The sequence below is a fragment of the Buteo buteo genome, chromosome 2 (genome assembly GCF_964188355.1).
Source record: "Buteo buteo chromosome 2, bButBut1.hap1.1, whole genome shotgun sequence".
NCBI lineage: Eukaryota > Metazoa > Chordata > Aves > Accipitriformes > Accipitridae > Buteo > Buteo buteo.
This window is the reverse complement of record NC_134172.1, coordinates 34,994,123-35,020,229: the sequence shown is the minus strand read 5'-3', so window position 1 is coordinate 35,020,229 and position 26,107 is coordinate 34,994,123. Positions and strand designations below refer to the sequence as shown.

General features: G+C 40.7%; 1 protein-coding gene across 1 annotated transcript; it reads left to right on the top strand.

Annotated features, from left to right (window-relative positions):
• The first annotated feature begins 7,975 nt into the window (after positions 1–7,975).
• TMEM196 (transmembrane protein 196) lies at positions 7,976–23,949 on the top strand. The gene is made up of 4 exons (XM_075022491.1): positions 7,976–8,122; positions 19,864–19,920; positions 21,741–21,995; positions 23,860–23,949. Exons 1-4 carry the CDS (start codon positions 7,976–7,978, stop codon positions 23,947–23,949), a joined length of 549 nt encoding a protein of 182 aa, XP_074878592.1.
• The last annotated feature ends 2,158 nt before the right edge of the window (positions 23,950–26,107 follow it).

The following is a 26,107-nucleotide window of genomic DNA, read 5'->3' as shown; positions in this document are numbered from 1 at the left end:
ATGTATTAAAGCAAAAAAAAGGTGACTAAGTCAGGATTTTTCCTGGGCATTACATTTAATGAATTCTATGGAATAAAGATTTGTGTTCCTCTCTTTATTTCAAATCAGTATGTTTAGTGTTAATCCCAACCAGCAGGGTAAATGGGTGAAGACTTCTTACAAGCAGAGACAACATAAATGTCATTTGAAAACTGCTCAGTTTATTTCAGAGGACAAGATGAAAATGAGATGTGTTCAGAAGATGTCAGTGAGATTCTTGTGGCATAGGTGGTGCTAGGAACTGTATCTGGTAACTTTTGTATGCTTGCACCTAGTATGGTAGTCCATACTTAAACTGCAATAGCTTCAAGACTGTAGGCAGATTTCAGAAATTGTCTGAAGAAAATGCTCACTGTCTCAGTAGATTTAATGATTACTGAGTAGAGTATAAGAAAGCACTGCATAACAATGGCTTTTTAAATTTGTAGAGCTGCTATAAGCATGCTATATACCTCTACAAAACCTCTCCATAGCTTCACAGCTTCAGGAGTGGAGCTATGAGATGTACTATAGAGCTATGGAATAACTTGTCTAGTGGTTCAGAGTGAGAGTGAGAAATTCAAAGTGCCTCTATTTAGTGTATTACTGCAGATGACCTTCTTGGCAATCATCTAGGCAAAGGTCCTAGATAGAACCTTTCTTTCTAACTTAGATCCAGAGGTAGTGTGAAAATCATCCTGTCCTGTCCTGATTTCTTCAGAGCATCCTCTCCTACTAAGAAACCTTAAGAGGTGCTAAGATGTGGATTGTAATTATACACATCAGACAGGGAGAAGCTGGAGATTTCGACAAGGACTCACTCCTTCAGTATAAGACCCCGTCCCAGCCTCAGTTTCTCATAAACAACATAGATAATAGTTTAAGTCATCACTTTGCTCAGGGGAGCAGATTATTTGGTCAGACAAGGGACTTAATGGATCAACATGAATCTCTGTTCCTGCTGATGCACAGGTTAGAGTACGCAAAGCAGGTTTTGCCCCAACACTTTTTAAGTCACAGCCCCTTGGCATCAAAACAAAAAGTCCTCAGCAATGTTCTTCTTAATTTTCTATGCCACGCTACTTATACTTTTCCCTTCTTGTAGAAGGAATGGCACTATGTGACCCTTCTCTTCCACTCACATATTCAAGATATTCATGTGTAAGGGCTTGGGTTTGTAGCAAGTCCATGCATACTTGCAAGGATAAACAAGTGACAAGACCCCGCATTACTTTCTAAACACTCTCACTTGCCATCCCCTTCATGCCCTACTGAACTGTCCCATCTTCTCTCTCACAGCCCTAGCCCACCAAAGTAACCACTGATTCCTCCTAAATCCTTTACCCCCAGGAGCACTGCTGACACTTCCCAGCCCTGTCAGTCCCCACTAATCCCTTTCCATTCTCCTCCTCACCCTTTTCCAACAAGCTATGCTGTCATCATCACAAAATTGCATTTGCTATCCCCAAAATAAGGACAAAAGTGGGTAGAAAAATGTAACACTTGCCTAGATTGTTAAGAAGACAAGTATTGGCTTTGTTTTCCATCCTCATGGAAACAAACGCAACAGGTTCCATCAAAATGTTCTCGCCCTCCAGCTTTTAGCATAAAACAACAGCTCGTCTCAGAATGATAAGTTTCTGGCCACCGGTCTTGTCAGTCCTGAGCCCTCTTTGCGTCTGACCCCCAAAAGCAGATAGCTCCAAGCCTTTCTTCTCCATGGTAGGGAGAACTTTTTCTTCATTTTTCTTTAATCCTGAATCCCATGGAAATGTCATGTCAAGACCATTTTTCCGTACATCTAGATCTTACTCAGCAGGGTACAATCCTAGACAGATACCATCTCCAGAAATTCCCCCTTTAACAGCTTAAATCACTTCCTCCTACTAAGCAGGGAGAGCTCCTTCTCAAAGGAAACTGTGCTAACAGGCCATCACCGTCCCTAACCACTTTGAAAAGTGTGTACAGTTGAACTCTCCTATGTCCCTAGTACAGCCTGTCCATCCTGTGAAAGAAGGTAAATATTTTAATGATCGTCTGATAAATATATAATTACTTCATACACAGTGTTTGACCATACAGTTCAAAACAGTTCCTAGAGCAACCAGTTTTCCATTCTGCCCCAGATTCCCCAGTGGGTGGCATTTCCTTTTAGTGAATCAGTTGATGGGTCTACAAAACTCATCCTGTGAGTTACTGAATGTCATTTCATCTGATTTATATTCCCCAGATCTCTATGACAGCCTGTTTAGCATGGCACTACTGCACCAAGAAATGCACAGGAACTGTTTTACAAGTATCAAATTCATGTTAGTAACGGAGGAGTACTCGTTTTCATTGGGCATTTCAGTGCTGTATATTATACTCATGAACAGAACTGCTGGGTGAACATGGGTCTGCAGATGTGTCCCAGGGTCTTCACTGGCAAGGAATTATCTGCTGTAGAGGCAGGGAATCACAGTTCCTGTCTTTTTGGATGATCATCCTTTCCTGCAGTTTCCACAGAAACCGTATTAGTGTAGAAAGAGTGTTTATTTAACAGGACATTGATGTTGGATGAAAGAGACCTTCTCAGTTCAGCTACAGACTTTATGTACAATGTTAGTGTCCTGGTTTCAGCCGGGATGGAGTTAACTGTCTTCCTAGTAGCTGGTACAGTGCTACGTTTTGAGTTCAGTATGTGAAGAATGTTGATAACACTGATGTTTTCAGTTGTTGCTTAGTAGTGTTTAGACTATGGTCGGGGATTTTTTCAGCTTCTCATGCCCAGCCAGGGCACCTGACCCAAACTGGCCAATGGTGTATTCCATACCATGTGACGTCCCATCTAGTTTAGGAATGGGGAAGGGGGGGGGCAGTGATTTCGCCGCTCGGGGACTGGCTGGGTGTCGGTCGGCGGGTGGTGAGCAATTGCCCTGCGCATCATTTGTACATTTCAATCCTTTTATTACTTACTGTTGTCATTTTACTAGTGTTATCATTATCATTATTAGTTTCTTCTTTTCTGTTCTATTAAACCGTTCTTATCTCAACCCAGGAGTTTCACTTCTTTTCCTGATTTTCTCCCCCATCCCACTGGATGGGGGGGGAGTGAGTGAGCGGCTGCGTGGTGCTTAGTTGCTGGCTGGAGTTAAACCACAACAGTTAGACAAGTCACTTTAAAGATTCTGTGACTCATAACCTCGTTTGTAACATGGGCATAAGTAATTTCACATGCACTCTTAATTAATGTTTTGATAAATAGCAGGAGACTGAAGGAGAATCCTTCTCCCATCTGATCAAGCTAGTAAAAGGTGCCTTGAGGGGAACAGACTTTCTTACAGTTCTAGACAAAAGGGTGTAGTTAAGAATAAATCCAAGAAAAAATAATTTATACCCACTTTTAACTTGGGCTATATAGAGTCCATCCAATTTTCACTACCCAAGCCAAAGCTGAAAACATGTGAAATTTTCCATCCAACATCAATGACTGTCACAAATCCTCTAGCTTCTCTTGAATGAAAACATATGCCAACTAGTTTTAGAATATGTCATCAGGATTTTGTGTGTTATAAACCAATGCCTTAATGACTTGGTCCAAGAAAAACAACTGAGACCTAACAACTTTAACAGCCACATAAGTGCCACAGATCTCAGCTTTTCTGGGGATGACCTACTCATTCAGCAGAAAGTTTGTCTGAGTATTGAATTTTAAACAGACAAAATCAATGACAGTTCCTTATCCTCTCCCATACAAGATTCTGATGGGGTTTGCTTCCCATTTTAAAACATTAGTGCATGCTAATTTAGAGTATGAACAAACTAAGGAGTAAAATGTACTAAGAGCTGATTTTGCACAAAAAAAGAGGGAATGTTCTAAAGGCTGTTTTGTACACATTTCTATAGATAGGATGCAATTGATACAGCTGGTTTTAGAATGAAATCAACAGGCATCTCTTTGTAGAACCCAAGGCACTGTATCACTGCAAACACTTAAAAGGCATTTGTTAGAGTGCTGCTTTCCATTGCTTTCGCTTCAGTCAAACTTAGTTGAGGGGTGACAAAACAGTGTGAAGGGATGGAATCTGCAAAGTAAGGTGAAGGCAGGTGCCTGTGAAAAGAAGCAGGTTTGCAAGCTGCCCTTGAGGCTGAATTTTTCCATTTCCTAAAGAATGTCCTGGTAGACGTCATTTAGTCTATGTCATTTATTCCGAGATAGCTCAACAGATATTCCTTGGGACTGGCTAGAAAATAAATCCACAAGGTAAAAGAGTAATCCGTCTTCCAAGATCACCCAAATTTCTGTTTATTTGCCCAAGACTGCTACCTTATACCTGCATATTAGTAACACCTATGTTTAGGGAATAAGTACCTCCTCTCTTGGAACTGCACCAACTTACTTCTCATCTTCTAAGCAGCCATAGGATGGCTGTACAGTTTCCATTTTATTCATAATTTACCTAGGCTGAATTGGATTCAATGGCCTGAATTCTGATTTAATGCTATAGGCCCAGTTCTTATTCACAGTAAAGATCTTTACAGTGTTGTTTTAGAGATGCATGGAATTAGGGAGTAAATAAATTCAACCACTTTAACAGTATGTATTCAGCTATGAATGCATGCTCAAAAGTGTTACATAGAACTGGTCATTTCCAATGGAGAAGCTATCACCTTCTCAGTGTCTCTCCTTTTGGTCATCAGAGGTGTGTAAGAGGGACTTAGTATAAACAAATCTTTGTAGTCTGATTTCTATTTCTTCATTGCCAGTACTATGTCATTCAATTACCCTTCATCCCACTGCGTGACTAGAATTTTTTTTTTGTCACGAACCATTTTTAAAGTCTCCAATGATAAAAAAAAAGGAAAAAAAAATCCTTCAAAGAAGTCAAGAAGAGTAAGATTGATGACTTTTGTTCATGAATCCAACATTTTAAATTAAAAAATCCAATGCCCTCATGACTCTAGTTAATTGTACTTTGGAGATGGGATTTCAGTATTTAACTTTCTGCAGTCATAATGAAAACTTGCCACATTGAATGATTTTTTATTTTTTTCCCTAGTATTTCATCATAATCATTTTGTTATGGGAATCACAAATACAGGAAACGTTTCAAAACCAGCCAGTTGAGACAGCAAGCAGTTAAATAACTCTGGAAAAGAGTGCCTTAATGCTGCAAAGATGTAAGCATGTGCTGAAATGTATGCATGAATAGTCCCATGTGTAAAGTTAATTGCCTAGATCAGCACATAATGATGATGCAGCACCATAGTACAAATAAACTAAAGTGATTACATGGACAAAGACTGTATCTTTTCATTTTAAAAATATAATGATTAGAATATTACATTTCCTTCCTGTCTTTATTTGAAAGGGTGCAAGCCAGAGATAACTCACGCAGCTCCTCCTGGGCAGTCTTATTTACTCTGACTGCGGTCTTGCTTAGCTCTTCACCTCTCTGCAGCCTGCAGATTAGAAAGCAGGCACCCAGAGCACTTCCTCTCCTGCCATTGGACTCCAGTTTTATATCCCTGTTTTAATAACTGTTGCATGAAGTGATCTCCATCTAGGATGCACTTTTCACAAGGTCTTTTTCCCACCATCTTTCTGATAGCTTATTATGACTGAAGTGGAAATGTTACATAAAACGAGCTGTTTATGGAAGTCTTATTTCTGTCACATGAGTTCTACCCTGATATGATAGGCACTCTATCTGGCTGCAAGTATTAAATATATTAATTATATCTGTCATTATGCAATTCCCCTTTTACCACCACTGGTTTTTATACTCCTGGTAAAATATACTCCGAGCAGTAAAATCATTGCACCTTAGCACACTTTAACGTTTATAACAATCTGACATAATAAGGATACTGTCATTGCAGAAACACCTTCCTACACCCATGTGGGTACTTGAAAAATCTGTGCTTTCTCCATCCTCCTACATAAATATAGTAGCTTAGGAACTTTTCTGCTGTGCCTTGATTTTTAATGATAAGAGATGTCAAGTACCATTTAAAACATAAGAGATGAAAAGGGGACAATTCAGCTTTAACTATAATGCAGCTTTCCTTCAGATGTAGTCACCTGTTCTGCTTCTGTGAAGTGGGAAAAGTGTGAGAAAATATGAAACAGGTGAAGTTTTAAACTAGAAAGCATTAAGATCCTATCTCAGGACCCCTTTCTCCCACTCCTGGATACCTAAAGAACATAAACAGCTTAAGGTGACAGACTTTGATGCCTGTCTAACTCCACTCACAGCAATTAAGTATGCAGGACTTCTACAAATGAGATCTAAACTCTGGCCTGTAATGGTGGACCTAATCTTAAGCATATGTAATACCTACGTATAGCTTGTTCTCTTGCACTTTAGCAAGTGCTTATGACAGTGGTTCCGTGGCTGCCTTCTCAAAACACAAGACACAGGTTTTGGAGCCCAAAGAAAAAGTTCAGTCAGGACCTTGCTAATCTTATGCTCTTGCCTCCAAATTGCACCATCAAAATAATGGCTCAGTCTAGACTGCCCTTTGGGATGCTGACGCCTGAGTGTAGTAGGATTTCTACACAGGTTAAGAATTCTAGATTTTTGCATACAAGGAAAAAAATTCATATATGTTTTGTTTAGAATAAAAAAATTAGCACGTATATAGAGAAAATGAGCTAAATCCTGGAGGATGCTGTCGATTTTGAATCACAAACTAGATTTGGGGTATGTAATTGTGTAAGCAGTGCTTTTGCCCCGTTGCTAAGGTCAACGTTCAAAGGTTGGTGATCCATATTTAGGAAAGCCGAGGTGCTAGGTTGAGTGTTGGCATGTTACCATGTCGTGTGCCACATCCGGGTTGCAAAACTGCAGTCCGAGTGGCGAAGCATTCCCTGTATCTGAGCCACAGGAATAAAGGTTGGTACCAAGCAATCCAGTACGGCTCAAGTAGCAGCTCTGGATCTCTTGTTACGTTCTGCTCTGCTGCTCGTTTGCTTTAGGACTGACACAGTTCTGGCCGTTGTCAGAGTGACAGGAATGGCTACGCCCGTGTTTTGGAAGAGACCAGAGAGTTTTGCAGTGGCGAGACATGATGGGCTCCAGCCCTTTTACTACTACAAGAGGAAGACGGACTTCCTCCTGAATTTTGACGGCAGCCACCTGGGAGGGGGGAGGCCTGCGCACACCCCACCGAGGGGGCTCGCCTGTTGGGGAAGCGTTGCGCGGCGGCAGCCCGCCCGCGGCTGGCACGACCAGGGCTCTCCGCCTCCTGCCGCCGGCCCGGTCGGGCGCGGGACGGAGGAGGTGTGCGAGCCGGGGTGCGGGGGGAGGACCGGGGGAAGGTGCCGTGCCTTGTGGCCCTGGGGCGGGGCTGCCGTAGCGCCTCGCCTGTGCATTGGGTCTAGATTCATACATAAATATAGCCGGGGTGGGCTCGCCACACTCCTCTCCCCCCCAGGAAGAGACGGCGGGGGGGGGGGGGGAGAAATAAGAGGCGGGGGGGGCGGATAAAAAAAGAAAAGGGAAAAAAAAAAATCCCAGTGAGGTCATTTCAATGAGAGCGCAGGAGGCGATCAGACAAGGTCGACTTTTGCGGCGGAGGCGGAGGCGGAGGCGCAGCCCCTGAGGAGCGTGCTGCTGCAGACCGACCGCCGCGCCGCGCTGCCCAGCCGGCCGGCAGCGGCGCCCTGTCCCCGCCGCCGGGCCGGCACCTTGGAGAGCTCCGCGGCGCCGGGGCCGCGCTCGCTGCCGGCGCGGCGCTGCGCGGCGCTGCGCGGCGCGGCGCGGCGCGGCGCGGCGTTGCGCGGGGCCCGGCGGCGCCGGGGCCGCCCCGCCGCCCCTGGGCAGCGCCCGCCGGCCGCGGATGCGGCGCTCCGCCCCGGCTGCCGGCGAAGGAAGAAAAGTTTGGGGGCGACTTAGGGCCGCGGGAGCGCCGGAGGAGAAGGAGGATGCGCGGTTTCCCCGGCTGAGCGGGAAGGAAGGATGACCGAGGGAGGATGTGCACCAGCAGCCAGATCATCGGGAGCCTCCTGGTGCTCTCCGTGCTGGAGATAGGGTTAGGGGTGTCCAGCGTGGCCGTGGGGGCGGTCAGTTTCAGCCTGGTCCTCACAGAGCATAAACCTCAGCTGGGAGACTCTTCTCCGGTATGGAGCGGGGTGTGTGTACGTTAGCCATTTCACTCTCTCTTTAACTCTTTATGGTGATGATCAGACCGTGCAAAGGCATCCCCTTCCCTTCCTTCCCTTATCTTCCCTTCCCTTCCCTTCCCTTCCCTTCCCTTCCCTTCCCTTCCCTTCCCTTCCCTTCCCTTCCCTTCCCTTCCGCGTGTGCATGCTGCGCCGAGAGCCTCACCGGGTCCATTTCTGATGTGCATGGGGTACGGTCGGCATACTCGTGGGGCGAGGGGGGAGGCACGGAGGGGAGAGATGTATGTGTGTGTTGTGGGGGAGACCCCTTCTTTCTTGGTCCTTTTCATTTTTCAATTTTGCTGTGAACAATTGAACTTTCTGCGAACCCATTCTCACACCCGGGAAAGCCCGATGCCTCGAGTGGCACACGGGCCATAGCTTACAATCTTTAAATTGACTGTGAGTTTTGCTTTTAAAAAAGAACAGCCCTGTCCCTTATGGAGAGACTGTCAAAAGGTGTTTTAAAATAATGTCAAGGGTACAACAGCTGAGTTCTGAGCTTTTGGAGGAAAAAGAGAAAGAGGAAATAGGAAGGAAAAGGAAAGATATGTTCTCATGATCGGGGCACCCCAAGCTCCTTGTAAAATGAACAAAAAAATCAAACACCATTAATGGGTTAATAGAAGCAGCATGTCCATATCACAGAGCATTTCTCACTTCTCGAAAACCTTTCTTATCTTTTCAGTTTGAGATATGCATACTTCTAGGAAGAATTTTCCTCCAAATGGTTATTTATACTTATGAAACAAAGAGTAGGAAATATTGAGTATTCAGCCTAAACATGAGTGGGCATTTTTGAACTCCAAAGCTGGTTTTCGCCAGCTTGGATTGTACAGCAGTATTTCTAAAAGGATTGTTTGCTTTGCTTGAGATAAGATGATAAATGCAAAACACTCTTGGTTATTCATCAGCGTAACCTCCTGTAATTTATAGATTCATTCTGACAAAGTGCTTTGTGTAATATTCCCACTGTCAATAATTTTTAATTATCGACAACAGTCATAAATATTTTTGGCAGTATGTAAACACACACGTAATTCTGCACTGCAGAACAGGTAGGTGAGAAATGAGAATGAAGACCAGATAAGATAAGGCAGTGGCCAACAGGTAATGATATAATCAAAATCACTTCAAAGAGGGAGGTTTCTGATCATTGCTGATGAAGAAAAAAGATTACTCAAAAACATGTGTCTATCTGAAGATTTAATGACAGAGGGCAATATCCTGGGTTTCACTGAAACCAAAGAGTTTTGGCCAGTGAGATCAGTATTTTATGCAGTGATTGCATTTTGTGACAATGCTATCACAGCTGATACCATTTCATGACAATGCACATTTCCTGCACAACTGCCTCGTTCATTTTTATGGTTTCTGTTACCCCAGAGTTTGTACTAGCCATAGATTAAGATCTTCTTGATGGCTTGAAGGACCTACAATCAAAGCAAGAGACAGATGTAGGATAAAAGGATGTAAGGGAGTATAAAGAAACAACAGACCAAAATTGATTGGTATAACAGGTGGTTGGATTAACACAGCAGCAATCTGACTGATTTCAAGCTGTTCATAGGTAGAGTTTTAGAGAAGAAGAAGACAGAGGACAATGAAGTGATTCTGCAGATGTTTATAGGAAATTCTTCCCATACGTGGGTGCAGAGGCATCGAAAGGAACCCCAAGGGACTTGTTTGAAAATGTAACAAGTGGGTGAAGGATGCCCACAACCAAAGCCAGCAGAGACAGGCATCATCTGCTAGGAACTGAGCAAACAACTGCAGGTTGGGTAGGCAGAGAGAGGCCACAAAGAAACTGTAAAGTGGAAGCAAACAGCTTATGCTTCATGTAGTAGAGGAAAGGAGAAATCACAGAGATATGCAGGGTGGGGTGACACGGTTATAAAGGCTTACTTACTTTGCCTTGAACTAAAGATCTTTGGTCTAAATTGTCACCATTATGGCACCCTCTCTGTACCACTCCAGCCATTCAAATATCTCATAGGTTGTGTTCTTCTGACTAGAGGACTAGCAGGTACGACAGGACAAGAAAGAGGCCAGAGATCTACCATCCTCCAAGGATGCTTAGGGCCATGGGTAACTAGGTCCAAATTAAAACAACTGGAGAAAGGTTTGTTTGCACAATCCTCAGAATTGTCCTGCTGCAGAAATGACATAAGACGCCTTTCTGCTCACTGGATCTTACGCTGAGCTCATGTTGCCTGTATTAAAGAATATGTCTTGCATAAAATTTGTTATTCTTTTTTTCCAATTCACACTCTTGAATCAAGGTTTCCCTTTGAGAAATGAACATGAAGGACAAGAAAGGGACATTAAAGGAAAAACTAATACTTTGACACATTAGGATGCAAAACACTGGAGTTAAGTTGAACAGTGTCATGTCTCCTGCTGTAATTTACCTGGAAATATACTGAAAGCTTTTGACCCTGTTCTATCCTTTTATGTGGGTGGAACTCAGCAGAGGCTCAAGTTCATAAGGAAGTAGATGAAGATAGCATCACCATGGAAACCCTAACCTGAATTCCTAAAATTTGGGCATCTTAAAATCATGCACATTCTATCTCCTATACTCGCCTCCCTACGATGCTTTGCATTTGATGCACATTAGCTTTCTTCTTAAAAGAGTTGTTCTTACTGTTCACTGTCTCCATTCAGCCAGATAATTTACTAACATACCTAACTTTAAGCATGTGAATCCCACCCGTAGGATTAGAGGTACAAGTGAAGTTAAGCATGGGCTGAAGTGCTCTGATCGTTGCATGCCCTGCATTATGTATAAGCAAGCCAGGGAAAGTGGAGTAGACAAAAATGAAGAAATGGAAAGCCTAGATAATGTCTGCATCAAAAATGCATGGAAATGAGAAAACAGTTTCTAAATTTGTTCTCATTGGAGTTGAGCTGGATTAAGACAGTGAGAGTTGTTTAAAAAGTAGCCAAAAGAAAACAACTGAAGGTGTGACTGACTTCTCAAATTATCTGGAGCATGTTCAGATGACTATCCAATTTATTTTACATCACATCCACGGCTGCTAAATTAAAAAAAAAAAAAAAGAAAAAAAAAAAAGAACGCAGTCAGGAATCTAAGGTGAATGTGTTGTTGATTTCTGGATTTTCTTTCTGTTTGTTGTGACTGTATTGGTATAATCTACTCCACAGGCTGTACTCAGTGTCACTCAGATTTCTTTTTTCCAGAAATTGATATATATTTCTGAAATCCACCATTCCAGTTCAGTTATATGACGTACTATAGAAATGATCCAATCAATGAGCATGCTGAGCCACTAACATAGCAAGAATGACAATATCCATAGCAAAGGCTTTTGCACAAACAAAAAAATAAATAATCAGAAGATAATAATTCAAAAAGTACTCACAGATATTTTTTAAATGGTCACATACTTTCCCATCTATATTTAGAATGTAATGGTTGCATCACTATGAGTAGTGACTATATATTCACACACATACACACACACACATGTATATAGCTCTAATTCTCATTTATTCTGTAGTGATGAATAAATTCTTGCTATAAATGAGATCCTCTCAGAGAGAGAGAGAATGAGAGACAAAAGCCACATCTTTAGTCAAATATGCCATCTATCTTCATATGCAAGAGAGATACCTGATGATTCACTTACAGCTATGCCCCTCAAGATTAATAGTTTTTTCCCTTACAAAGACAAATATCTAAATGTATTTGAGAGAGATACATTCTCTGGATGTTGCTTGGTCTGTCTGTCTGTCTGTAGGGGCAGAATTATTTCCATGATTTGTGATTTTAGCACAGTGGTAGTCTTCCTGTGCATTAAAAAATCTGCATTTATAGTTTGGCTACAGAAATTTGCTCCAAGTTAGCACTTGAAATATTTCATTTCAGTGACTTTTTTTTATCCATGATTTGAAGAAAAAGAAAAAGGGACAGTCAGTGTGGAACTCTTGCAGAGCAAGAACATCATTTTAGACTGTTAAATCAATGTTGGTGGCCTAAAATTTTAAAACATTAGATTTTACATCTAGTTTTTACTGCTGCCAAGTTTCCTTTGGAAAGAACAGTCAAACGATTTTTTTTTTTTTTCAAAAGAACACTAAAAAATTCACATTATTGTTTAGCATGCAGACAAAATGCAGATGTGATCCTACTTTATTTTAACATGTGCATTGCATTTTCATCAAACTGACCATATTTCTGGCTGGCTCCTGCTCCTGATGAAATGGATCGCAGCACTGTCAGTGAGCTCAGTGGAAGCTGGAGGGAGTTCTGTACCTATAGATGAGGGAGGATGTACGAAACGTGGGACCTTCTTGCCTTGCATGGAACCAGGACTATTCACACCAGCTGAGAAGTCTTTCAGTAGGTTTTCTTTATCATTCAGACCCTCCAGAAGTATGTTCTGTACCTATGGATGAGGGAGGATGTACCAAGCGTGGGAGCTTCTTGCCTTGCATGGAAACAGAACAATTCACTCCAGCTGAGAAGTCTTTCAGTACATTTTTTTTTTATCATTCAGACAGTCCAGAAGCATAAACCAATCTGGAAGACGGTCTGTCCAAGGGGACTTGTAGATGCTGGGTTGTATTTTAAAGGATCTGTTGAATATAGACTGACTTAAACATATGCTTAAATGTTTTGCTAAGACTTTAGTTCACCTGCAGGGAATAATCTTTAATTTATTACTTCAGAGACCCACTTCTAAATTTCCTTGCGTGTTTCTAAAAACTATTACCTATTTTTAAAGCATCTCTGCAGGCCTAGAATCCAATGAATGAAAACACTAATCACAGGGACTGGGATAGAATTTAAACTGCTTGAATATGGCTTGAATCAGTGGGAATTGTAGCAGCACCTGAGCTGAAATGACCAAAGAGCACGCTGCCAGATCAAGGTATTAGCTCAGATTAGACACATTTTAACACTATGTCTCACTTCAAATAGCAAAGCCCCTCCGCTCAGCATGACAGAGTCGGTGGGACACAGGGTTAGGTTGTGGCAATGCTGTTACTTCTGGTTCTGCATCTGGATGACTTGTAGCCAGCTAGACATTCCTCTCCCCGCAACCCTTTGCATGGGACACCACCACCCTTAGAAGTTTCCATCCCCCTTTTGCAAAGTTTATTGTGTTTCTCTATGGAGGTAACAGGCAAACCTACCACCTAGTCTTGCTTTTTTTTGCCCATTGTCATTTTTTTCTAGTTTGATGCCTTTGTTTTCATGAGCGGATTCTGTGCCCTTTATGGCTGCACTAAGAAAACTTAATCCTTGTCCTGAAATACTGCTTTGAAGAAGAGTTACAATTAGAGATACCTTGTCTGCTCTGTTCATCCATGAGGGATTTCAGCTTTTTTCTCATTTGGATGGAGTTGAAGCAATGAGATTATTAAATACAATGGTCCTTTCTAGACATTACTAATTTCACATTTCTGGGTATTCTTATGGCAGCCACATGTTTATACAGTTTTAGTGTAAAACAGATTTTGTAGTTTACCACCTGATAAGAGTAGACCAAAGGGAAGCTGTTGATTCTGTCTTGATTGTTTATTCTTCCAAGTAGACGATTATTTGAATAGGTATGATATGCTTGCATTTTCACTGTGTTGTATTCAAATTTGGAATAATTTCCCTTCCTCTATTTCATCAGATACATATGGATGACCCAGAACATGGGAGGGCTTTCCACAGAGTGTATGTAGTTTAGGCTGCTTCTTTGTCATGAACAATAACTAGGGATCAAGCAGGCCTTATATTCAACAGGTTTTCTCCACTATCTTCTTCAGCCTCTCTCCAGAAAGATTTTTCCATAGATAGATTTCATTTTCTCAGTGGAATTACACTCACTATTGTTTTTGCCTCCTCAAAACAGAAGAAAGAAAGGTTTCTTAGCTTCAATATATAAAATAAAAATAGTTCCTTTTCTTCTGCATGATGGAAACCAACAAATCTTTGGCTCTCTGCAGATACAACTAAAACTGAATCTTTTTTTTTTCAGACTACCAGTAAGAAAGCCCCCTTTTTCCAGGAGAAAATGAAAGAGGCCAAGTCTTTTGTTCCAGGAAATATGAAATAGGGATGGATCCAAACCACAGAACTTGAATCTAAATTGAGATTTCAGTCTCCTTACCAAAATTTCTGGGTGCTTGGATCTGAGGTTTCGTTTCAAACCCATATTTAATATAAAGTAAATTAAAGCAGGCTCAAAATAAACATTCTCTTTTTCTGGGAGGTCTTTGGTTCTTTATTCCAAAGTTCAACAGACCAAAAGAGAGATTTTCAAATATGCATATTGAACATAAGCAGGCACAGCTGCAGGGTGAATGGCAAAATCTCCACAGACAAATAGACACTACTGCATCACCTTGCAATGACACTAGTGCTATCAGAGGGACTCTGACTCTGCTAGGTCCCTGGCAAATCTTCACTGAGAGGGGGACTGAGGCACCCACAGCCTACTGAGTCGCTAAGTAGCTTTTGTGCTTTGTAGTACCTTTCTTTGGACTTTTTACCAATCACCCAAGAGCGGTTCTGCCCCTATCTATCGTTGGATGTTACATTCAATCCCTGCCTCCTCTGCTAGTCTTGACATGAAACATCATGTATCATAGGAGGTATGAATAAGTCTGCAACCAAAAGTAACCCCAGAAGCACTGGGAATTGGTTGGAAGTAGTGATCTATGTAGGTTTTTAAGTACGATTTTGGATCTTTCAGCCTTTTTTGATTTTTCTGATGAATAATAATTAAAACAAAAGTCCAACAGTGAAACATGTTTCAACAAGTCCCAGCTGAAGGTGCTTCTCTAGCTCCCAGGGCATTTTGGAGGGCTTATTAATTTAGCTTATCCTCCATGAAATGTTTTAGCCTTATTCTCGGCATGAACTGTGAACACTTCAACAATTGATCATTCCTTATAAGGAGCTTATCTTCAATGATACATTTCTTTTCCACTCCTGATTTATTGTATTTTCAGTGTAAGTGTGTTTACCTTAACTTACTTCAGGTTTGACATGGTTAGAAAATGTAACTACATTTAAAGAGTCCACAAGGTTGGTAAAAATCAACTGAGGATAATCAATGATCAAAGAGAAAGGAGCAAGTCCTCACCATGACAGTATTAGTTAGACATGAGTAAACTGTAGTCCAGAGTAGCTCAACAGTTACAAGCCAAGTTTAACTGGTATGACATAGTGACATGAAGATGAAGTCTTTCAGGGTAGCCAAGAATAGACAGAGAGTGGCAAGACAACAGAGCCCCTGGTGGCTCTATTCCAGTTGGCAGTATGATAAAATAGAATAGTTCAAAATTAAAAGACAAACAGGAACAAACATAGGAAGTTCCTTTTAAGTATGATTTGTACTCATATCCTTCTTCTGGTACAAAGAGCTAGTGTAGTTTCTCCCATCTACTTTTCGCTACTGCTGATCACAATAATGAGACATCAAAAATTTTACAGGAAATTACTATAGCATCAACAAAAAAAATTCCCGAGTCCCTAGCTATTCTATCAAAAAAAGCAATGATCCGAATCATTCAAATGATGTCCCACTAACTTCCTAACCTTTCTAGAGATCTCCACATTGAGAAGCCTGGCTAAGGCAACTCTGCATGAGCCATGTTCCTGAGCCCCAGGTATTGTTAATATTCTCCCTGTAAAGCAGGTTTCCACTGCTTCCAGTGAATCAGAAGCCTCTGTATCCTCAGAAGAGAGTGGTAAACTTGGCTGATCATTTTCAAAGCTTTGCACGAGGTTTAATTGCCTGACATTGTGGCTCGAATTCATCCATTAGTTTTAATAGCAAAATGCCTGCTGTCATAAATAAATAACCATACTGGGTTTTGGGCAAGCCTTTTCTCTGTGAATGTAACACACTGACATCTAAAAAAACCACCCAAATAATATTAATCTTTTGCTACTGTCCAAGTGCTTTTCTTCCAAGGTTTTTAACATGTTCAGGCACACTAGTGCATTCAGATCCACCACTTGTTTGTCTCATAGTCACACAGATTATAAAACTTTGGCATGACCTTCTCAAGCTAACACAGAAGAACATGGAAGAACCAGGAATACCCAACTCCTCTGAGTTAGAATAGAATAGAACAGAATAGAATAATTGCAGTTAGTTTCCTGTTGAGTTCTTTAACTACAGGACACCTTATTCCTTGCATATATGTATAAATATTGTAGATGTACAGAGAGAGAAAATACATACAGAGTACACATATGGACCCTGACACAATACAATATTATCATAGAATCATAGAATATCTCAAGTTGGAAGGAACCCATAAGGATCATTAAGTCCAACTCCCTGCTCCTTGCAGGACTACTTAAAAATAAACCATATGACTAAGAGCATCATCCAGACGCTCCTTGAACTCTGACAGGCTTACTGCCATGACCAGTTCCCTGGGGAGGCTGTTCCAGTGACTGACCACCCTCTCAAGGAAGAATCTTTTCCGAATGTCTAATCTGAACTTCCCCTGACGCAGCTTCATACCATTTCCATGTGTCCTATTGCTGGTCACCAGAGAGAGGAGATCTGTACCTCCCCCTCCACTGCCCTCCTTGAGGAAGTTGTAGGCTGTGATGAGGTCACCCTCAGCCTTCTCTTCTCCAAGCTGAACAAACCAAGTGACCTCAGCCACTCCTCGTACGTCTTGCCCTCGAGACCTTTCACCACCTTGGTCACCTTCCTCTGGACACACTCTAACAGTTTGATGTCCTTCTTATATTGAGGCACCCAAAACTGCACACAGTACTTTAGGTGGGGCTGCACTAGTGCAGTGTAGAGTGGGACAATCGCCTTCCTCGACCAGCTAGCTATGCTGTGCTTGATGCACCCCAGGACATGGTTAGCCCTTTTGGCTGCCAGGGCACACTGTTGACTCATATTCAACTTGCCATCAAGCCAGGCCCCAGATCTCTTTCCATGGGGCTGCTCTCCAGCCTCTTGTCCCCCAATATTTATATATAACCAGGATTACTTCGTCCTAGGTGCAGAATCCAGCACTTGCTCTTGTTAAATTTCATATGATTGGTGATTGCCCAGCTCTCTAGTCTATCTAGATCTTTCTGTAAGGCCTCTCTACCCTCGAGGGAGTCCACAGCTCCTCCTAGTTTAGTATCATCGGCAAACTTACTTAATGTACATTCATTTCTTGCATCCACGTCTTTAGTCCAGGTAGTCCCTCAGATACTTTAACAACTATGGAGTACACTAGTCACCCCTTGTTTTTGAGGGGCCAGTACCTTAGGGATGGCTGATAGCTCATTCACTATTCTTTGGATTTCAACTGGGAAATACATTAGGTAATATATATGTATATGGCACTACATAAATGTAGTTTGAAAGGGTGTGTGTCCTGTCCTTGAAAAATAGTAAAGAACAGCAGAACTGCCCAAACTGGTAGGTTCTAATGCTGAGTGAATCTGTAATTTACTTGTTGCTCCTTTGGTCATTTGCAAGGTTAATATAACTTGTTCATTGCATTCCCTTCTGGCTAGCAAAGACTGTACAATGGAAATAGAAAGTCTTCTTCAACTGAAATCAATGGTAAAACAAATCCATTGACTCTAATAGGAGCAGAATTAGAGCATTCTTGAAAAAATGGGTGACCTATTCTTTCAGCTTTAAAGGTATATTATCAACCCCCCAGCTTTTTAAACTAGCTAACATACACTTGTTACAAGTTGAAACTATCTTTGATGGTATCTTCCAGATTCTTTCTGTAAGCTTTCCGGAACTCATGAATTTTTCTTTATACAAAATTTTCCTTTCAATTCTATTCAAACATTACAGAGAGAAATTATATTATTAATCTGCTTTATCAAATCTGACTGAATAGAACTTAATTACAGTGATTCTTTTTTTGAGGTTTCTGCATTAATTTTGAGAAATACAAAACACCACATGTGAAGATCTGAAGCATGCCTTCAGCTGAAGGCAATCTGCAATGACAGGATTGGGAGTGAAATTCCAAAACTTCACAGAAAGCCTGAGTGAAAACTTAAAAGGCAGGTGTGTGAGTTCTGAGCTGCAATCTCCTCTGCCTGTAGGAAGGGGGCAGAAGGAGCCCTACCCATTGGTTTTTCGATTGTTATTCCAATGGGTGAGCTCTAGTAGCAATTACCAGTTGTATGTCTTAGTATGTCATGAGGCATTCAGCTCCATGGTCTACATGACCCAGCCCTTTCCATAATCTGATTGGTATTAAGTCCACATCCCATGCTTAGTGTAGAGGTTAATGATATAGAAAATTTAACCATATTCATTGTGGGGAACTGATTCAATGGTCCTAACTCAGAATAAAAATACATCTCAAGGCTTATGGTTAGCTATATGCATGACCTGCTTTAGTTGGAGGGAGATAATCTATGTATTAAAGCACCTCCTCAACTGATACTGAAGCTGGAAAATTTTGGAGGGTAAATGAGATGTACATGAAATATGGTACACGGACCCTGAATGCTGTATAGAAACTAGGGTGGTTTTTTTGTTTGGTTTGGGTCTTTTTTTCCCATTTCTTATGTAGCAGCCAGATCTGTTCTGTGATTTAATCCTAAATCAAGGTCAAGCAGAGCTTTTTGCTAGGAATACCATCTCAGTGCAAAAAGGATGTGGAAAAACCCAGTTTTAAAACTACTGAATTACTTCCCAATAGGGGTGTAGGGTTAGCTTTACTGAAAATAAACAGCATAGATTTCTTAATAAAGGAGTTTATGAGGTATCGGAGGTATCAAAGAAATCTTTTGATAGTATTACAAACACCTGGAGAAAGCTCTATTGCTTTCATACAACTGTTGTAGTTCCTACCACGACTGCTCCCTCAGGGTCTATTCACCGTTTCCCTGGTTCAACTTTTTTGCAGAAGAAAAGAGAGACATCAGAGAATGTCATCAGTCTTTGATGCAGGTCACTAAAAAGCATCAACATCTATTCATATCAGCTGGTAGGGGGTGTTCCTGGTGTTGTTAATTAGTTGCTACCTAATGCATGATGTGACAATTAGCAGATCAGTTTGTGAAAGGGAACTAAATGAAAAAAGTACAGATACCTTCATGTTCTCTCTTGCAAAGCAGGCTATCTAGAATCTGAAACAGATTTTCCTGCATGCTCAGTGTAGCCACACCAACAGATGTACTTGTATTTACACCTGCACCCACGGAGGTGACTGAATTGCATTCTTGCCCACTGTCTTGAGGACAACAATCCATGTATGATCCCCCAGTGGTTCAGAGAGTAGGATCAGGGCATTAAGTACCTCAGCGATGCTTGAAAGTAGATGATTTGGACCACTGACTACTACCTTGCTAAATTTTGCTGAGGAAAAAAAAGTAAAGAGTAAAAAGGCCTCTTTTGCTTGCAACATTAGGGCTTTTTTTCATGTTTTGTTTACCCAAGCTATGCTTAATGTTTTGTTTACCCAAGCAGCTTAAAAGTAGGATTTTTTTTTTCTTTTTTTTTATGAGTAGTCATCCTCAGTCTGACCTCTCATTCCAGTTTCTTCTTCTTGGATAAGCATGCTTATGGTTGAGTTATAACTTCCTGAAAGATAAGGTCTGTGATAAAAATGATGACAATTGTAACCATTGCCTAACCTACTGTTGTGGTCACAACTACAGCAACACAGCAGGATTTAAACTTGAGACCTTAAATGATAAAATAATTGTGGGTTGTTTTCTTTCTTTGCAGTTTCTGCTTTGTGGCATATGTGGAATATTGTGCGCCAAAAAGAAATCTGGACTTGTTGTAAGTTTTTCCACTGCATATATAATACATAAGTATTGGAAAGGCATACTTATCTAACTTAAACTCCTTATTGGGGTCTTTCTGTGTCCAAGCGTTTCTGATAAAAAGTCAGTAAAAATCATTGCAAGTCAGCAGTCCAAAAAAGTAATCAGCACTTTGGGTTAATCAAGTAAAACAAGGCAGTTCTGAAATGGCCTACTTAGGTCATATCTATTTAAGCCATGCATCCCTATTCATCCCTGCCTGGATAAATTTGGACGGAAAACCTCTTGACAAAAATTTATGCCAAGTCAATAAAAAGTTCCCCAATAATGTCACTGGATTGTGTCTTCTCTCCTTCAAAAACAAACACTGGGCTGCCACGTCAATGAGGCTGCTGACCAAGTTTGATTCTAGATATCATAGCTGTTCACTGTTTTAATAAGTTCTTTTTGCAATCAGAATCATGTATAAGCCAGTTTTAAAGTGATGGAGGATGTTTTCTGTCTCTTCTAAGAATCAGAAGTACAGCCATTTTTCTGACTGCAGCAAAATGGTGTTATTACTACTCAAGTCGTAGCAGAACTTCATGTTCAAGACATGATCCAATTGTAAGTGATAATGTCTGGCTTAATTTTCTGTCAGCTTGATTATTCTGCCATATACAGATGGAAGTCACATAAGTGTGAAGGGACTCAAGATATCTCTCAGATTATTGTTGAATATCAATGAGTTATCCTAAACCCTGTTACAATTACAGTCTCATTTCTTAAAGCATATGGACTATAATCAGTTTCTAAAAGTTGTCTGTTCTGGTGGTCTCATAGAACAGTCAGTTCCCAGTGGACTGCATCATATAGCCTGAATGCCACATTCCTGATGATGAAATTCTCATCATGTGTACAGAAGTGGTCTGTAAGGCTCCATAAATTGTTTTTACCACAGTAGATAAGTACATATGCAAAGCCGTATTGAGTAACATCAAAGGCCCATCTACGTCAACGTCTGACAAAACAGCAATATCAAGGGAAGTGAATAAGACAATAATTTAGCAGTGTCTTCAGAATAATGTCTTTTGCCCCCGAGTCATTTGTGGCTCAAGGACATCCTGAATCAGGGTGGCATCTTTGTGATTAAACTGATAGGAGGTCTTCAAACGTCTCATTAATTGCAGCCTGTTTCACATCCTTCTAAAGTTCCCAGAAATATTTTAACCAAGTTAAAAACAAACAAACAAACAAACACATAGTCACCACATTGACATGTAGAGCTGCATCACAGATTTCTTTGTCTTGCTTCTTTGTCCAGCACATTCACCTTGAACACTTTCGAAGTTCCCACAAAAGCTATAGAATGCCTCCAAACTGCTTGCTGTCTGACTGAACAAACTAGAATTGAACAGGAGACAGAGTCAGAGGGCACACAAAGCAAGAGAGATTCACTGCAAATATGAGGCGTTCACTCCTGAGGAGTGGTGAGAAACTGCACAATAGAAAATTACAACATATATTGTCATGTTACTGTTTTAAGTAAAATGCTGCAAATCAGAAGATTTGTGTCGTAGTAGTTCTTCCATTGACTAGCTTTTAACATGACCAACTCATTCTACCCAACTTGATCTTACATGCAACATCAGTCTTAACTCTTGTACGCCAGAAGGTACTGTATTCCCTTGGAGCTCTGTGGGAGCTAAGAGAGTTAAAAATTAGTGTCTGTGCAGTGTTTTGTATTCCATGATGCTATGGAAGCATTGAACTATGGTTAGTCTCATTTTTTATATGAATGAATCTGTCTCTGAAAAAATGTTACTGTGACATAACATCTCTTGTCTTTCCTGACAGATGATACTTTTTTCTGCCTGTTGCATCTGTGGACTAATCGGAGGAATCTTAAATTTTCAATTTCTTCGTGCTCTGACAAAGAAGTCGTCTGCCCTCTATTCTTTGCATCTCGCCTCCATGTCTCTTGCATGCATTGGAATTGGTGGTTGCACCCTTTCTTCATGGCTCACTTGTCGGCTAGCCAGCTATGAACAAAGGCGAATGTTCTCAGAAAGAGAACATTCATTGCATCACTCCCATGAAATGGCAGAAAAAGTGAGTTGTGTGTCCTCTCTTATTTGTTCTGCTTCTCCTAAAATGCTACTGTATGTGTTAATGTTTACAGCTGGCAAGAGATGTATTCAGTTTTCAGTTTTATATGAGAAAGAGCTTCTGGGAAATGAAATGCTGCCATTCTGTGTACGCTTTATTATGTTGCATTATATTGAGCTATTTTTAGGTACTGTATATTTGCAGTACATCCATTTCAATGAAGTACATCCATTTTCAACATAATTCCATTGTATAGCTATTCAAGGGCTTAGCTGCTAAATATAGCACTTCATAAATAATTGGAAGCCTTATTAATATGGATTATCATGTATTGTACTATGAAAAGGCACAGAATGCTTTCTGTAACCACATCATTGCATGCTTCCAGGATTTAATCAATTTCTTCCTCTCCCAAGTACTCAGCTTATAAAGTAGGTTATTTAAACACAAAAGCCACAGTTCACAAACCTAGATGACTAAACCTAAGCACCTAAGGCCATATTTAGACACCTAAATGAAACTGGTCTGATTTTCTGCAGCACTGAGCATTTACTGCCTTTCTCTGTTAAAAGGAAGCTTAACAAGGCATCTAGGTCTATGTTTAGGTGCCAAAACTTAAGCTCCTGCAGTTGAGCACATAGGGCCAAAAGAATTAATTGAACAGAATTCTTGAAATCAGCATGGGATTTACAGATCTGATTAACATTTGAGGAGTAAAATGTTCACTGACATCCTGCGCTTTACATTTGGACTTCATATCCAATGTCTTTCATTTGAGAAATGAGTAGAGAAAGGAACAAAAGTCAAGTGGACTGCCCATCTAAAGCTCCATGTGCAAGTTCGCATTGCAACTCCAAAAGTTCAACAGTCTGTACCATACTACTGAGACCTCTGAACAGCAGAGCAAGGATTAATTCACTCAGACTGTAGAATGTTTTCAGATTCCCTGACAAAACATGGTATAGCAGTTAATTGTCCATTAAGTAAAAATTACTTGTCACTATTCTTTAGTTTCTTAACTGAGATGAGACTCCAAGTAGAAATACAGACTGAATTCACCTTAGACTATGTTTGAAATGTGTTTTAAAAAGTTAAATAGTACAGGTTACAACAGTAACATGAAGCAGGGTGATAAAATCAAGAGAAGAGATACATTTCTCCCTCTCATTTTAAAATGAAGCAGAATTCTGATGAGCTATGTAGGCAAGTATGAGCATGGTCTTGCAGATGGTAGGCTAGATCTTGCCTGTCAAAGAGGATCTTGCCTCATCAAGGACAAAGATGAAGCCCATTTGAGAGAAGAAGAGACGGCCTGGGAAGGAAAACCTTTCAAAATACAAACACCTTTCAACCCTATCAATTGGTTTGGGCTGAAGATGACCATGTATAGCAGTAGTTCACTGCCTCCTTTCCTGGCCTTTTGACCTACTGAGCTTTTAGAGACGTAGCAGTGAGGACTGTCAGATGCCCACTTATCTTGGGTGAGGGGCCATGATGCATGTGCAGAGCAACCCTATTGCACATGCTCAGCGAATGTGGGATGTGCCCCACCGATGGTGGACTCCCTGCATGTGTGTTGTAGAATCAAGTATGCATGCATAGATGGTCTGATCTGGGACTTCTTAGACCTACAGCCTGTGGACTGCCTGCTGCTGGCAGTACATTAGCTCAAGGCATGCCCCTAAAAAATAATGAAGGCTACTGAAAAACTTACATTAAATTAGGCCCTGATTTAGAAAATAGCTTTAAAGTGTTTCATATATATGAGACTATTTTGTATATTTATACTGATATACAGTAATATAGACATGTACTGCATGTGCATTTTTGTGCTATATTTATTGTATAATTGTTATATTTATATTAGAGATTGAGGGGTATTGAAATAACCGACCTGCCCAGCTGCCCGGTGGTTCCCCCGACACCAGAGTTACCTCCAAGGTACGCTGAACACTAGGGAGCTACCATGTTGTTATGTCACTTCAGGAAGGGCCACCTCTAAGAGGAAGTCATAGTTTCAGCTAATCAAAGTTGGCTGATGCTGTGATGTCACTCTGAGTCAGGAATGGTGCTTCCAGGTAGTGACATAATTCTACGTGGTGAACGCTGCAATCTGGAAGTAAGTCGAGTATTTAAAATATTCACCCTAGTTATAGACATCCAAATGCTCCTGTTTGGATGTTGCCACCATTGACTCACTCTGCTTCTAATCTGTGTGCTCCTTCATTTCTTGAATTCAGCAACATTTTTTAATTTTATTAATACTTTTATTTTTGAAAATAGAAATATTGGGGAAAATAAATGGTTTTCAATATTTTCTGAAACTATGATGATATTCTAATAGCTGATGTCTGCAGTGATTCAAGTGATAAAGCTGACAAAAGGAAACTTACACTCACTCATGAGTAGCCTTCTGACAGATCATTACCTGTGGCTGACTGATAGTTAATATTAAATGTCTTTAGTATTCTTGGTCCCTTTCCCAGCTGACTGATATTTTCAGCATAGATCCAACAAAGGGTTTAGGCACCTACAAACAGGCAAAATGTAGTGCTTTGTTTCAGAGCAGACAACCCCCAGACTGGGATCCAGAGTCCAGCATTAGGCATGCCTGTTCCTCCTCAGTATATGAGGACAATAAGGCACCATACAAAAGCATTCAACACCATCACCTGCCAAATGGAGAGCTGGGTAGTAGAAAATGCTCAAAATTCAGTAAGTTTTACACACCTTATTTTCTCTGAAGCTCATGCTCGATTCAGGAGTATTAATTGGCAAGGCTACTTGGTTTGGTGGTTCTAAGTTTACTTTGTAGAGAGAAATAGGATATCCTTTCTTGGAAAAACTGTGCAGGGAACAATTGTCTTGTGATCTACTTTAAAATGTAGCTAGTAATACGTGAAAGAGGAGGCACTCTGAGTTCTGGTCTCTGCCTCACAAACTATTTATAAATCAAATATTGTGGATTAAAAGAAGAGAGAGAAAGAGTCAGACTAGGAATAAAGACCAGGTCCCAGAATTTTCTTCTCTTTACCAAGAATGTCAGCTACTATGTTATAGAGTCAGGCTCACTCTTTCTGTCTTTCTCTGTTTAGCCCAATGAATCTTCCTTTACTTTCTTCATAGGAATTTCCACAAGAAGGGGGACAAACAAATCCCTTTCCTTCCACATTTTCTCCAAAGTGTAACTAGGGGGTAGAAGAGGTGAATTTAATCTTTCCATGCAGAGAAGAGCTTCTGGTTCTTCTGCAAATATTTTAGAACTAGCCTAACAGTGACACCTCTACCTAAATTTTAAAAAAGAATAGCCCACACTGCATTTTTTATGTGTGCCCATTCCTCTTGGCATAGCTGGATGTTCTCTGGGATCTGTCACTGGACATAAGCAGCAGGTCACTTCACTTCTGCATCTGGATTCAATTTGGTATGAAATAGGCCTAGGACTGCTCAGAATAAGGCCATTCTGAGCATAAACCTATGTGGCTTTGCAGCCTTGAAGGTCAGAGAACTGCTTAATTAATGTAGCCATCTCCAGGTTTAGACAGCTGCTAAGTAGGTATAGTTTGGATTGCAATTTGAGAATTAGAAAATCTAACTCGAAACAAATCTTGGTTTAGGTACTTTAGGATTCTGACTCATGATCAGGTCAGTTTACTCCAGGATGACTCATCTGCCACTTGAGTAGCAATTGCTGAACTGCTAAAAACTGTAGTCTGGCATATTAAGGGGAAACCAAAATCAGTCCCATCCCAAGGCAAGCAGTCAAACCCCTTACATTCTGTTTGGATCTAGGCCTACTTCCCAAATGTCTATCCCAGCTAGCATCAAACGGTATCTGTTTGTAGCATGTCAGCACAGAAAAAGGTTTGAATGGAAACAAAGATTTAATTACCATCTTGTTCCTTTGTAGATTACCACACAAGCTTGAGTTGATGCACTTTCAAAGGACAATGTCACAAAATTCACATAGATGCCATCAATGCTATATATGTTGTCTGAGAGTAATGTCCAACTCAATCAGTATCAATGAGTCTATCAGCTTTCAAATGTACTTAATTTATGTAGGAAGAAATGTGATTTCTTTTTTTTAGTGAGGTTTATCAAGCCAAATAAAA